Source organism: Leucoraja erinacea, chromosome 34 (assembly GCF_028641065.1).
Source record: "Leucoraja erinacea ecotype New England chromosome 34, Leri_hhj_1, whole genome shotgun sequence".
In the NCBI taxonomy this organism is placed as follows: domain Eukaryota; kingdom Metazoa; phylum Chordata; class Chondrichthyes; order Rajiformes; family Rajidae; genus Leucoraja; species Leucoraja erinaceus.
The window spans coordinates 11,447,411-11,461,918 of record NC_073410.1 but is presented as its reverse complement, the minus strand read 5'-3'; the positions used below and the strand labels follow the sequence as shown (position 1 = coordinate 11,461,918).

General features: G+C 45.1%; 1 protein-coding gene across 4 annotated transcripts in view; it reads left to right on the top strand.

Annotated features, from left to right (window-relative positions):
- The window catches only part of mapk8b (mitogen-activated protein kinase 8b), a 72,816-nt gene extending 64,900 nt beyond the window's left edge, over positions 1-7,916 (top strand). For 3 of the 4 annotated variants that reach the window (XM_055661830.1, XM_055661832.1, XM_055661833.1), the window contains exon 12: positions 4,635-7,916. In XM_055661830.1, coding sequence (XP_055517805.1) covers positions 4,635-4,780 — 146 coding nt within the window. In that variant the 3' untranslated portion in view covers positions 4,781-7,916. Of the gene's footprint in view, positions 1-4,629 lie in introns of all 4 variants that reach the window. The other variant, XM_055661834.1, reaches the window with a different exon arrangement.
- The last annotated feature ends 6,592 nt before the right edge of the window (positions 7,917-14,508 follow it).

Below are 14,508 nucleotides of genomic sequence, written 5' to 3'. Positions count from 1 at the left end.
GGATCGCTGGTTGGAGCGGGCCCGGTGAGCCGAAGGGCCTGTTTCCGCGCTGTATCAATAAACTAAACTAAAGCCTGCTCAGCACCTAAGTAAAATAAATCCAATACTTGCAAATGCAAATAATACTTATTTTCTAACAATAAAAAATTGTGCGAACCCCTGTTTTTTATTTTTCCAAATCCATTTGTGACAAGCCTTACTGGAGAGGAGTTTGTGCTGGGACTAGCAGGAAGTCATTCAGCATCAAACATTCAGGACATGGTGCTCAGGAATGGGCACAGAGAAAGATCATTTGAGGAATTAATGCTTCTGCCTCCCCCATAGCCCTTGATCTGATCCTTGAAACCTGTTGATCACCTTCTGCCAAAGAGGTGTCAGTATCTCCTGAACAAACTAAATTGAAATTCCCTTTCCAGCCTTTCCTATCGGTGACCCCTAATGTGGGAGGTGGTTTCCTATCCGATGAATGCTAATTTGAAACAAGTTATATACTTGCTGCCAGTTTGATGGTGTCTGTTTGGTACCTGCTGCCTCCAAGTTTGGGTCCAGGTATCTTGGGTTATTGGATATGGTCCTCTCTCTCCCCTTCCACCCCTATCCCTCCCTTGTGCTTCACATTTCATTCAACCCACAGGGATAGGACAAGTTTGGAGGGATATAGGCCAAATGCAGGCAGGTGCAGGCAGATGAGACATGTTGGTCGATGTGGGCAAGTTGAGCCAAAGCGCCTATGTTCTACCGTCTCCTTCTCACCTCTTCTAATCTTTGACATTTACTCCACCCATCTGCCAATCAACCCCTTCCCCTGTAAATATCTACTACTATATAAAGAAGCTTTAGTAGTCAGGCAGCGTCTGTAGAGAACATGGATAAGTGATGTTTTGGGTTGGGACCCTTCAATCTGAGCACGTTTTTGTAAACTAGCTTCTGCAGTTTTCAACCTGTCACTTGCCAGTCTTTGTCCCACCCACCTCTATTTTCCAGCTTACACCCCACTTCTCCATCAGTTTGATAAAGGATCACAACCCAAAATATCTTCTGTCCTTTCCTTCCTGCTGAGCCAGTTCCCCCAGCACTTCCATTTTGCTCTTGGGTCTATTCTGAAGAAGGGTCCCGACCTGAAATGCCACCTATCCATGTTTTCCAGAAATGCTGCCTGACCTGCTGAGTTACTCCAACATTTTATGACCTTTTGGGTATTAACCAGCATCTTCAGTTCTTTGTTTCTCTATCCGCAATTAATTATCTCTTTCTGTAGTAGAGTTGCATTTTCCAAGTTTGTTCAGCCCCAGCCAACTGCTGCTGGCTCTGAGAATATGAACAAAAAGAGTCCCGTTTAAATCATTGTTGCAGCCAGTCTGCTTAAAGAGTATCAGAAAAAGCATCATCTGCTTGGCTTCCTGTTATTATAAATCTGTGCTGTTCATGCATTGCCAAGTAACAATATTTCGGCATGATTTCATGGCGAGCATACCTATCACATATTACTCTAAATTATTCTTTGATGTGTTGATGAGTAGTGAATAGTGTAACAAAAGCAGGAGGAATGTAACAGTTCTGCTGCAATTGTATGTCAACTTGATTCCATTGTTTCAATGCTTCTCCACAGTTCACACAGTTTCCATCATTGCACCAAGTTCCCCGTGATCTAGGAGCTGCCACTTATTGTTCCACTTTGGCGCAAATATAGATGGCCGGTTAGTAAGTTTGTAGTGATACCAAAATTGGTAGAGTCGCAGACAGTGAGGAAGGCTGTCAAAGGATACAACGGAACATAGATTAGTTACAGAACGGACAGAAAAATGGCAGATGGAGTTTAATTATGAGCAAGTGTGAGGTGTTGCATTTTGGGAGGTTGAATATAAGGCAAAAAATATGCAGTTCATGGCAAGACCTTTAACGCATTGATGTACGGAGGGATCTTGGGGTCCAAGTCTTTAGCTCCCACAAAGTGGCAACAAGGAGATGGTGGGTACAGAAAACGTATGATATGTTTGACTGCAAAGGTTGGGGCATTGAGTATAAGACTCATGAAGTTGTGATGCAGATTTACAGAACTTGGTGGGGCTGCATTTGAAGTATTGTGTACAGTTCTGATCACTGCATCACAGGAAGGATATCGTGGCTTTGGAGAGGGTACGGAAGAGATTTATTAGAATGCCGCCTGGATTTTAGAGTATTAGATACAAGAAGAGGTTTGGATTGTATTCCCTGAAGTGTCGGCAGCTGAGTGGAGTCCTGGTTGTATATAAAATTGGGAGGCATAGATAGGGTAGACAGTCACAACCTTGTGCCCAGGGTGGTAATGACTAGGGAGGCAAGCTTTACGGTCAGAGGTGGAAAAGTTAAAGGAGTTGTGTTTTTTTGACACAGAGAGTGATGCGTACCTGGAATGCACAGCAAGGGTGATGGTGGCGATAGATATGGCAGTGGCATTTAAGAGGCTTTAGGACATGCTCCTGGATATACTGGGACTGGAAGGATATGAATCATATGCAGGCACAGTAGATTTATTTAACTTGGCATCATGTTCGGCACAGACAGAGTGGAGAATGTGGCGCAAGTTTTAAGGTTGTTCTGTCCCGGGTAATTGCAAACTCTGAATCTGATATTTAAAACTACTTGTTTAAGAAAGAAATGCAGATGCTGGAAAAATCGAAGGTAGACAAAAATGCTGGAGAAACTCAGCGGGTGAGGCAGCATCTATGGAGCGAAAGAATAGGTGATGTTTTGGGTCGAGACCCTTCGTCAGACTGATTTGAGGTGGGGAGGTGGGGAGTGGGAAGAAGAAAAGAAGAGGTGGAGGCAGTGGGCTGTGGGAGAGCTGGGAAGGGAGAAAGCAAGGACTATCTGAAACTGGAGAAGTCAATGTTCATACCGCTGAGGTGCTGCTCCTCCAATTTGCGGTGGGACTCACTCTGACCATGGACGAGACACAGGACAGAAAGGTCGGATTCGGAATGGGAGGGGGAGTTGGCTGAGCCACCAGGCACCTAATGCGAACTGTGCAGAGGTGTTGGACGAAGCGATCGCCAAGCCTGTGCTTGGTCTCACCGATGTAGAGCAGTTGCCACCTAGAGCAGAGGATGCAATAGATGAGGTTGGAGGAGGTGCAGGTGAACCTCTGCCTCACCTGGAAAGAGTCAAGGGGGAAGGTAAAGCGACAAGTATAGCATTTCCTGCATTTGCAAGGGAAAGTACCGGGGGAGGGGGTGGTTTTGGTGGGAAGGAACAAATTCACCAGGGAGTTATGGAGGGAGTGGGCTCTGCGGAAAGCCAAAAGGGGAGGAGATGGGAAGATGTGGCCAGTGGTGGGATCCCGTTGGAGGTGACGAAAATGTCGGAGGATTATCTGTTGTATGTGGCGGCTGGTAGGGTGGAAGGTGAGGACAAGGGGGACTCTGCCCTTGTTATGAGTGGGGGGGATGGAGAGTGAGAGCGGAGCTGCAGGATATGTGAAGAGACCCTGGTGAGGGCCTCGTCTATCGTTGAAGAAGGGAACCCCCATTCCCTAAAGAATGAGGACATCTCCAATGCCCTGGTTTGGAACACCTCATCCTGGGTGCAGATGCCGTGTCGACGGAGGAATTGGGAGTAGGGAATAGAGTCCTTACAGGAAGCAGGGTGGGAAGAAGTACTATTGGTTATTTTGTCTGCTCAAGAATGATGTCGGAAGCAGTTCAGAGAACGGCTTTTGGTAGAATGATAGCATCTACTGAAGCCAAGCAGACAAATGGAAAGGTTCAAGTAGAGATATTAAGCTGATGCAAAGATGCCCAATGGTGGGATATCAGGAAAGGAGTAATTACTTCAAAGGGCTTTTTGTTAAATTAATATTTTTTTTCTTTTGGAAATTGTCAGTCTCCAAACAAACGTCCTCATTGTTGGAACCAAATAAACCACACTGAGCAGAAAGCAAAGTGTTGGAGGAGCTCAATGGGTCTGTGGAGTGAAATGAACAGACGATGTTTCGGGTCGGGACTTATCTTACCAGCCTGAAATTTCTTCTCCGACCACTGTAACTTTGTTTAAAGCCGTTGACAAGACTTGCACCGGTATCTGAGCCGGTTTAGTTTAGTTTAAAAATGCAGTGCAGAAACAGGCCCTTCGGCCCAACGAGTTCACGCCGACCAGCGATCCCCACACACTAACATTATCCTGCACAGACTAAGGACAATTTACAATTATACCAGCCAATTATCCTACAAAACTGTATGGCTTTGGAGTGTGGGAGAAAACCGGAGCTCCTGGAGAAAACACACACAGGTCTTGGGGAGGGAGGGAACATACAAACTCCATACCAACAGCACCTGTAGTCACACTCAAACCTGGGTCTCTGGCACTGTGGGGCAGCAACTCTAATGCTGCACCACCATGCCACCTGGTGGAAAATTAGTCCTGAATTTGTACCGCTGGTGACAAAAGGACTGGTTGTCAAAGTTATCCACATTGCTTTGCTACGCGTGATTGGGTTTTCTAGTTCGTCAGTTTCAATTGGCACAATGTGGTTTTGATTAATTTATATTGTGACATTGACTTTTATTGATGTGGTCGATTCGCTCATTTGTAACAACGCGAAAAAATGACCCCTCTCCTCCATTACTAACTGTGTTTCCTTATTTCTCATAGCACAGGTGCAGCAATGATCAATGGTTCACATCATCCATCTTCATCTTCATCTGTCAACGATGTATCCTCCATGTCAACAGATCCAACGCTGGCCTCGGATACAGACAGCAGCCTAGAGACATCAACAGGACCTCTGGGCTGTTGCAGATGACTAGCCTTCCTCTCTCTGGGTTCTAACTGTTCGCGCTGAATGATAGAGAGGGTAGACCAGCTTTTAAAAAGCTCTAATTGCATTTTAATTTTATTGGAATCGGTTTGCCATATAAATATGACTTTGAATTCTGTTGGATTTTGACACAGTAACTTAAACACAGCAACGTTTAGTGTGGGGCAACAACCCTAAAGCATGACTTGTACATTTGTAAAGGACTTGCATTTAACATCACTACATTTAAGTCTGTTTTGGAGGAAGAAGGAACAGAAAAATACAAATAAGCTCCGGCCTCCAGTTTGTTGAGGAGCAACTTAGTTAGGCTACGTGTCACTGTCGCATGAAGTGATTTCTGCCCTTTGAGTATTCTGGGTACTTCTCTACTCCACTTGGCTAACTGCTAGTTGTGGACTAGGTCTATAAGTTACCATGTTGCCAGTGTCCATAATAAATCCTGGTTGACTGTGGCTTGCCTGCTTACACATCCAAAGCTAAGCCCGAGTGCGTTTTAAATTTTGATTCAGCCATTTTGAGTCGGGCTACTGTGTACAGAGTTAGGAATAATGACACAATATCAGTAAGAACAATCACCTCTCCATGCACAGGGCAGTGGAGGGGAGCAGAATTGAGATGTGAACACGTGGTTTTGAGAAGATTAGATATCACAAGACTGAATGAGTGTTTTATTTTATCGAGTGCCAGCTCTGAATTCATTGTAATACGATCACATTGACCCTAATGAGCTGTTCTTTCTAATTACAGGTGATTTGGTTTAATTCCTTTCTATTATTCCAGGAGTTCACAGTGTAGAGTGCCCAGCAATAAAAAAAAAGTTTCATTTGTAGCTGGCTTTTCCTAACACAACTTGACAAAAAAAAACTTTGACCAGAATCCATGGCGTAGTGTTATATTCCAGGCATTAAGATCTGTCACGTATAAAGTGCATCGTGTCTCCAGAGGTTTTTAAATAATGAATGAACTACCTCACACAATCAATGTACGATTTCAAGGACGTCGAGCTGCCCACTTTCTTACCAGTCAGTACAATATGGAACGTAACTTATTTAATTTATTTCTGTTGTTAAAGAAGTCTCTGGTCCATCCCCGGAAGTTAGCCAAGTTCACAGCTGAAACCGTCGCCTCAGAGAAAATATTGTTCTGCCTGTACTTTGTTAGAGAAATGTTTAATGTGTTTGTATATTTGTTTACTCATAGTCAACCTGCAATAATATTTGCAAATTGTGATACAGATTTAATTGTAAAGATGGAAATAGCTGTGGTATGGTAGACCTATTTTTGAGGATGGGGAGGGGATTTGAAGGGGATGATGGTGTTTTCTTCCCGTATAATGAGAAACACAATGGTAATAAGTGCCACGTTGGGTCGCTGAGGGCACCCTGTCTGGGTTAGTCATTTTAGTGCATATATGTTGAATGATGTTCTTGCCTCCCTCCCCAATATTTCTGCCCCCCTCCTCCCCACCCCTCTACTAAATGGGGATAACCAGCGTGTACTGTTGGCATGTCTGAAGCAGAGTGGATATTATATATTAACTAATAAATAATATTGGGCGGCTCGATGGTAGAACGGTAGAGCTACTGCCTTACAGCGCCAGAGACCCGGGTGGGTGCTTGCCTGTACGGAGTTTGTACCTTCTCCCTGTGACCTGCATGGGTTTACTCCAAGATCTTCTGTTTCCTCCCACACTCCAAAGACGTACAGGTTTGTAGGTTAATTGGCTTGGTATAAAAATGTAAAATTGCCCCTAGTGTGTGCGTGTATGGTAGTGTTAATGTGCAGGGATCACTGGTCGGTGCGGACTCGGTGGGCTGAAGGGCCTGTTTCCGCGCTGTATCTCTAAACTAAACTAAAATCAAGGTAATGTTCATTTTAACGAACCCCATTCATCCTGTGAGCTGACAGTGTATGTACAGTTTCATAACAAAATGGAATGATTTATTTCATTTTATGAGTGCTCATGTAATAAGCGTAGCTTAATGGGTTCGTGGGATGTTCATGGTGGCAGAACGATCTAACGTGAGCAATTTCCCAGAGCGTAGGATAACTTAGTTTCTTAACCTTCTAGTTCAAAACACCTTCTGAAATAGTAACTCCTTCTGTCAAAGATTCTCTCAACCACCCTGAACACAGTCAAAGCTTAATCCTTTTGTGCTGGAAGTGGATCATCCTTTAACACTGGTGATTAAAGGTGGGGATAAGATTTAAATACCTGTCTGCTTATCCTGATTACAGTCGGTTAAAACACAAGTTAAATCATGTTGAGGGTTTCATGAAAATGTTCCGCCCTTCATAATTTACTGGCATAATTTAATACAACCCTGAAATTTGAACCAGGCTGCAAATTAGATGCTAACCAGTTTTATTTTTAACCTATAGATTTTTATAATTATGTAAACATGAAGCTCGATATATCACACTGTTAGGGCATCATAGCTGCTCGCTTGGTGCAGTGAAATTACCCGCTAAATTGTGGTTCAAAAAGAAGAAAATCTCCGCACAAACATAATAACAGTCGGCAGCTGAAAGTGAAACTGGTTAAAGTTTGTCACCACATTCAGCTATCAACATGAAAATGGAAGCCAGTCTATTCACAGAGTCCACCATCCCGTTCTGAATTTTGCAGTATTTTCTGTTTCCGTTCCAGTTTGTTTCAAATCAAGAGATCACAAAATATACGCTGCAGTGGTTCTGAGTGTTGTGTGTTTTACATTTAAATTACTACTTAAAGACAAAATGTCTTATCCTGTTCGTCAGTGTTTATTCTCCTCTCCCCCTCCCTCAGTGAAAATCACTCTCACCGTTTTCTCATCATTTGACTGTGTGTGTGTGTGTGCGCGTGTGAGATACACAAATAATTATGCTGTCAGTGCCAAATTTAAAGGGGGCGGAAGAAATGGTTTATTTTCACTGTAATTCATACACAAAATTTGTCATTCAGTCGCATATTATCCTCTCTGGGAATTAATTCCTACAGTAAGCTCTTTTTTTTATACCCACTGTGACCCTCGGTAGTCCCAACATTTTACGTGAAGCTACACTTTGTGAATTTGTATTTCATGCTTTGTCGATGCACCATGATCTTCCAATATGGGAAAAATAAATGTTGGAAGTGTAACTCTCTTGGATCTGACGTGTCTTGCCTGGGTGGATGGATGGGAGAGTGGGAACATTGGCAGGAGGAGTTCAACTTGAGAAAAATGATCACATCTGAAGAAGGGTCTCAACCCGAAATGTCACCCATTCCTTCTCTCCAGAGATGCTGCCCAAAATGGCGGAGGTTCCGATCCGTTGCGTACTACACGTCAGTCCATTGGATTTTGCAGGAGTGGTCTATCTTAGCCTTCTATGATATTTGATGCTGCCTGTCCCGCTGAGTTACTCCAGCATTTTGTGTCTACCTTCAAAATGATCAAGTGACTCTGTTTCCCCCAAGAAATAGTCTTAAAATTGCTGCAATCGTCCCAGAATTAGCAGAGGGAGGAAGCACTCCAACTTGCAATCTGCTTGCCTGCCCCATCTGTGGAAGATTCTGTGGGCTTCACATGGGGTCTCATCAGCCACTTCTGAACCCACAATATCAGGATGGAAGCAAGGCTTCCACAATCCCATGTCACTGCCCAAGAAGAGATAATTGAGTTTTTCCAGCTGCAACTGAAACGGGCGGGCAGGCATGTTGCTGGAATTCCCAGCTCTTGTCTCTACAGGACCCAAGATACCAACAGAAATTTCCCAGTAAGGAAATAAACATGTTACCAACTTTATAGTCTGCTTTTATACCACTAGCATTTTTTTCAGCTAACTTTATTTTTGTGATTTGGATTTAGCCATTTGGATACATTTTAGTTTTGGAGATACAGCATGGATACAGGCCCTTTGGCCCACCGACCTCATGCCGATTGTCAGTCACCTGTTCCCACTAGTCGTGTGTTATCCCACTTCCCAATATCATTCCCTACCCGTTAGGGATAATTTACAGAATCCAATTAACCTACAAATCAGCACATCTTTGGGATGTGAGAAGAAATCGGAGCACCGGGAGAAACCTACATACAAGTCAAGAATCTAACTCTGCTTTTAAAATATCCATTGACTTGGCCTCCACAGCCTTCTGTGGCAAAGAATTCCACAGATTCACCACCCTCCTCATCTCCTTCCAAAAGGAATATCCTTATGACATCTAGTTCCAGACTCTCCCACTAGTAGAAACATCCACTCTATCAAAGCATTTCATTGTTCGGTAAGTTCCAATGAGGTCCCCCCTCATTCTTCTAAACTCCAGCAAGTACTGTCAAACGCCAGTGCTGTCAAACGCTCATCATAAGTTAGCCCACTCATTCCTAGGATGATTCTTGTAAACCTCCTCTGGACCCTCTCCAGAGCCAGCACATCTTCAGATATGGTGCCCAAAATTCCTCCCTATGGTCCAAATGAGGCCTGACCAGTGCCTTATAGAGCATCAGCATTACATTCCTGTTTTTGTATTCTAACCCTCTTTAAATAAATACTAGCATTACGTTTGCCTTTACTGCCAATACGATCAGCACTCCCAAGTCGATTTGTACATCTCAGTTCTGGATGTAGCAGCTCTACAAGTTGTGCCACTGTGCGTGCACCTTTTAAATTTAGTCCGTTCGGTAATACCATAAAACCACCAAGATTTGCTGGGTATTCTCAACAGGTTTGACCCACCATGATGTAACCGAGCCATAAGTGACATATGGGAGAACTGTCTCGTTCAGCAAAGTTAGGCACAAAATACTGGAGTAACTCGGAAGGATAGGCAGCATCTCTGGATGGAAGGAATGGGTGATGTTTCATTCGTCACCTGTTCCTTCTCTCCAGAGATGCTGCTTGTCCCGCTGAGTTACTCCAGCATTTTGTGTGTATCTTCAGTGTAAACCAGCATCTGCAGTTCCTTCCTACAGGGTCTCATTTGGCTAGCAGGTCTGCACAGCAAAATCCTTGTTGGCATGTTCATCTGCCATGGTTTTCCTGTGAGTAACACACTGCTGTCCTATACCCTCATAAGTCATGGAGCAGGAATATTAAAGCACTGGGGAGAGAGAGAGAAAGAGTGAGAAGGAACTGCATCCAAAATCCCTGGCATGCAAGTAAACATACAGCCATGAATAGTACACAGAATAGGCTACATTACGTAGCTCCTCAAGTCTTCTATCATTCAATAAGTTCTTGTCTGATCTAAATATAACCTTATCTCTGCATTCCTACTGAACCCCAGTAATTGTTTTAGCCCATCTATCAAGACTGCTTTAAAAAATAATCTGATTCTGAGGAAACCTTGCCACATTGTAGGGGGAAAGCCTTAGCTCGATCTGTCTCCATTGAACACACTTGATTTTTGAACAGTGTCCCTTAGTTTTACTTTCTCCCTCAAGGGCTGGTGGAGCACATGGTCTATACTAGTACTAATGGAACTATGATATGTGCTCATTAATATGTCTCCATTATAGAGACATGGTGGTAAGAGGGCCAGTGTTTTAGGCATGATAGTTTTAGTTGGAAATACAGTGCAGAATCAGGCCCTTCGGCCCACCGAGTCTGTGCCGACCAGCGATCCCTGCATATTAACACTATCCTACACACACTAGGGTCAATTTTGACATTCCCCAAGCCAATTGACCTACAAACCTGTACATCTTTGGAGTGTGGGAGGAAACCGAAGATCTTGGAGAAAATCCACGCAGGTCACGGGAAGAACGTACAAACTCCGTACAGACAGCACCTGTCGATGGCATCGAACCCGGGTCTCCGACACTGCAAACGCTGCGCCACCGTGCCGCCCTAGAGGGAGAGAGAGAGGTTGAGAAGTTGCATTACTAATCAGTGACAATGTCACAGCTGGACTGAGGTGATGTGGGGAGAGCTAGAAAATAACACGGGGACACTCACTGATCAGTTTAAAGGTATAGCATGGAAACAGGCCCTTCAGCCCACTGAAGCCAAGCTGACCATTGGTCACCTGTCAACGTGTGTGTAATTCTATCCTACACACTGGGGACAATTTACAGTAACCTGCAAACCTTCACGACTTTGGAATGTTGGAGGAAACTGGAGCACCCGAAGAAAGCCCACACGGACAGAGAGGGTGAACATACAATCTCCGTACAGACTTCACCCGTAGTCAGGATCGAACCTGGGTCTCTAGTGCTGTAAAGCAGTAACTCTACCGCTGTGCCACTGTGCTGCTGCCTTATAATATAGGCCTTCCACCAGCCAATGTGAGAGGAACGGATATGTGGACAGATTTAAAAACATGTAAAAGCAACAGGTTATCTTAGTGGGTGACTTTAATCATCAATATTGGGAAATGAGGCTGACCAGGTGAAGTGGCAAAAAATTACATAATTAGGCAGGAGATAGACACAAAATTTCAGGTTGAGACCCAAAACGTCACCCATTCCTTCTCTCCGTTGATGCTGCCCGTCCCACTGAGTTACTCCAGCATTTTTGTGGGTATCTCAGGTATAAACCAGCATCTGCTGTTCCTTCCTACACTTGATTAGGCAGGAGCTTGATGAGTTAACTGGGTGCAGCTGTTACTGGGTAAGTCCACAGCAGACATGTGGAAGTCATTTAAAAAGCAGCTGATAAGAGTTCTGGCATATTCCAGCAAGCAGGAGCAGGAACAAGTAAGGTAGGGAAACTTCTGATGTTGAGAGAGATTGGAATTTTGGTCAAAAAGGAATTGGAAGGTTTAGGCTGATTAAATCAGACATTGTCTTTGAGGAATTTAAAGGAAGCAGGGGGGACCTTAAACAGGGAGTTAGGAGGCTGGAAGAGGCAGAGAAATATGACTCAGATTAGATTACACAGTGTCTCAAGGCATTTTCTACATACAGTTAAAAACAAGAGGGTGGGGCCACTCAAAGATAAAGGGAGGGGGGGAAATTTATGCTTGAAGTCATAGTGTGCAGGCAAGGTGCTAAAGGCATATTTTCATTATCCATCACTGAGGAAAAGGACTTGGAGAATAGTGAACAGTGTGAGGTATGGACTATACCAAAGCATTTTGACACAGAGGTGGTGGTGTTGGGTCTCTTGAAGAGCATTAAGATAGATTAGTCTCCAGGACTTGATGGAATCTATCCCAGTTTATTGAGGGGCGGGAGAGGTGAATGTTAGGACCTTGACAAAGATCGTTGTATCTGCACTAATCACACCTAGCCAATGTTGTTCCTTTGTTTGGGAAGGGATGTCGGAATAATCCAGGAAGTTATAGACTGTGAGCCTGGCATCTGTGGTGGGGAAATGTTTGGCAAGGTTTCTCATGGATAGGATTTACTGACACATCAAGTTGTCTTTGTTCTAATTGCTTCAAATTAATTTTTACAATCAGCTAAAATGGGAGATGGTCACAAAGGAGTAACTCCAGCGGGACAGGCAGCATCTCTGGATAGGAGGAATGGGGGACATTTCAGGTTGAGACCATTCTGAAATGGGAGTTCTGTTGACGGGAATGTTATACATGAGGAAAGTTTAGTTTGGAGATACAGCGTGAAAACAGGCCCTTCGGCCCACCGAGTCTGCACCGACCAGCAATCCCCGTACATTTATGCCCCTGCCCCACTTGGGAAACCTGAACGGAAACCTCTGGAGACTTAGCGCCCCAACCAAGGTTTCCGTGCAGTTCCCGGAGGTTCCCTGAGGTTTTTGTCAGTCTCCCTACCTGCTACCAGTACCTGCAACCTCCTGCAACCTCCGGGAACCGCACGGAAACCTTGGGTGGGACGCAAAATCTCCAGGGTTTTCCGTTCAGGTTTCCTAAGTGGGACAGGGGCATAACCCTGTCCTACACACACTTATACCAAGCCAATTAACCTACTTCTTTGGAGTATGGGAAGAAACGGAATATCTCGGAGAAAACCCACGGGGGTCACTGAGCGAACGTACAGACAGTGCCCATAGTCAGGATCGAACCCGGGTCTGTGGTGCTGCAAGTGCTGTAAGGCAGCAACTTCACCACTGCACCACCTTGCCGACCCCAAGTGATGATGATGATAATAGCGTTAAAGCATGAAAGGACAATTAATGGTGTCTATTGTTCCCAGCAAGGGCAAGGTTGTTTTAAAAAGCCACACGAAATTACGACAAACTTGTGTGGGATGGAAACCGAGTCTATAACTCTCAACGTTCACACTTGGGGTCAGGCACACATCTATACCGTTCTTCCACACACCCCATTTTAATGATGTCACATTCCCTTCAATTCCTTCCCCACCCCCAGATTCTGCAGCTCATCCGCCCACTTGGGGTAATTTACAGCTGCCAAGTATTTTATCCAAAAATAAAATTTATTCAGAATAAAAATAAATACAAAATAAACAATGTGCAAAGCTCTTCTCTCATCTATGCATTTATTTGTGCCGTGCCCTGTAGTGTTCGCACTTGTTTTTAAACACAACCCCCTTTCCACTGGGGTGATATCCCTTCTCTCATTTGAGGGGTGTGTGTCCCCCCACTAGACTCTGCCTGTTAGTGTCCTGTGGTGGATGGGGCCCAGACAGTGGTCCTCTCCCACAGAGCCTTGGCGTTGGCTGCACCGAGCTCCAGTGCATCCCTCAGCACGCACTCCTGCACTGGAGCGAGCCAGCGGGCAACATCCCCCGACGGACATCTTGCTCTGCTGGGAGGCCAACAAGTTTCTGACAGACCAAAGTGAGTTGATGATCTGTCATCTCCACTTGATGTCTGTAAATCAGAGAGTCCTCTGTTCATGTAACCGTAAAAAGGGCCCTTGCATCAATCTCCAGGCTCTCTCTACAAATCCCCACACTGCAAAGAGGTGGGCAACTGTCTCCTCTCCGTAGCAGCCGTCCCAAGGGCAGCCTGCATCAGTAGTCAGATTCCGACTGTGCAGGCAATACCAAGTGACCTACAAAGCTGCACATCTCTGGGATGTGGGGAGGATGTGGAGTACCCAGCGGAAACTCACGCAGTCACAGGGACATTATAGGTCATGGCAGACAATGGGGTAAAGTGGAGAGTGGGCTGAGGTACATCAGCCCAAGATGTAGGATGATCTTCAAGCCTGGGTGAGTGGCCGCTCTCTCTTTAAACCAGTCAATGGTCCTTTATTGTCACGTGTACCGAGATACAGCAAAATCTGATTTACTGTACAGTCATACAAATAAAAAGCAACACGATACATAACTACATGAAGATTCAACATAGACTTAAACATCCACCACAGGGGAGTGTGAGAATCCCCAGGGCACACAGCATAAGCTGAGACTCATAGCCATCAGTTCAATGTCCGCACCACACACACACACGCTCCTTTACCGTGATGTGACCAGAGTTGTTGTACTCTCGCTGCAGTCCCTGTACGCCCGAACAGTCAGAAAGCCGCGCCAGACTCGGGGATGTCCTCACAGAGCCATGTCCCTGCAAATACTAAGGTCACTGCACTCACGGCAATCCCTCCGCGTCCCCACCAGCGCCGGCAGCACGGCCATCTTGTTTTTCGGTGAACTCGCATTCCCCACGGTGATGGAAGGCAAGTAACGTATACCTTCTTCCCTCCTTTTCTCCCGTGGTCGGGGGCAATCGAAACATTCACAGTCGGGGTGATCGAAGCTCCCGCAGTCTGCGATCGTAACCCCGACGTCGGGGAGATCGAAGCTCTCACGATGTTAAGGCCGCAGTGCGGACGGAGATACGATACGGAAAGAGTCGCATCTCTGTCG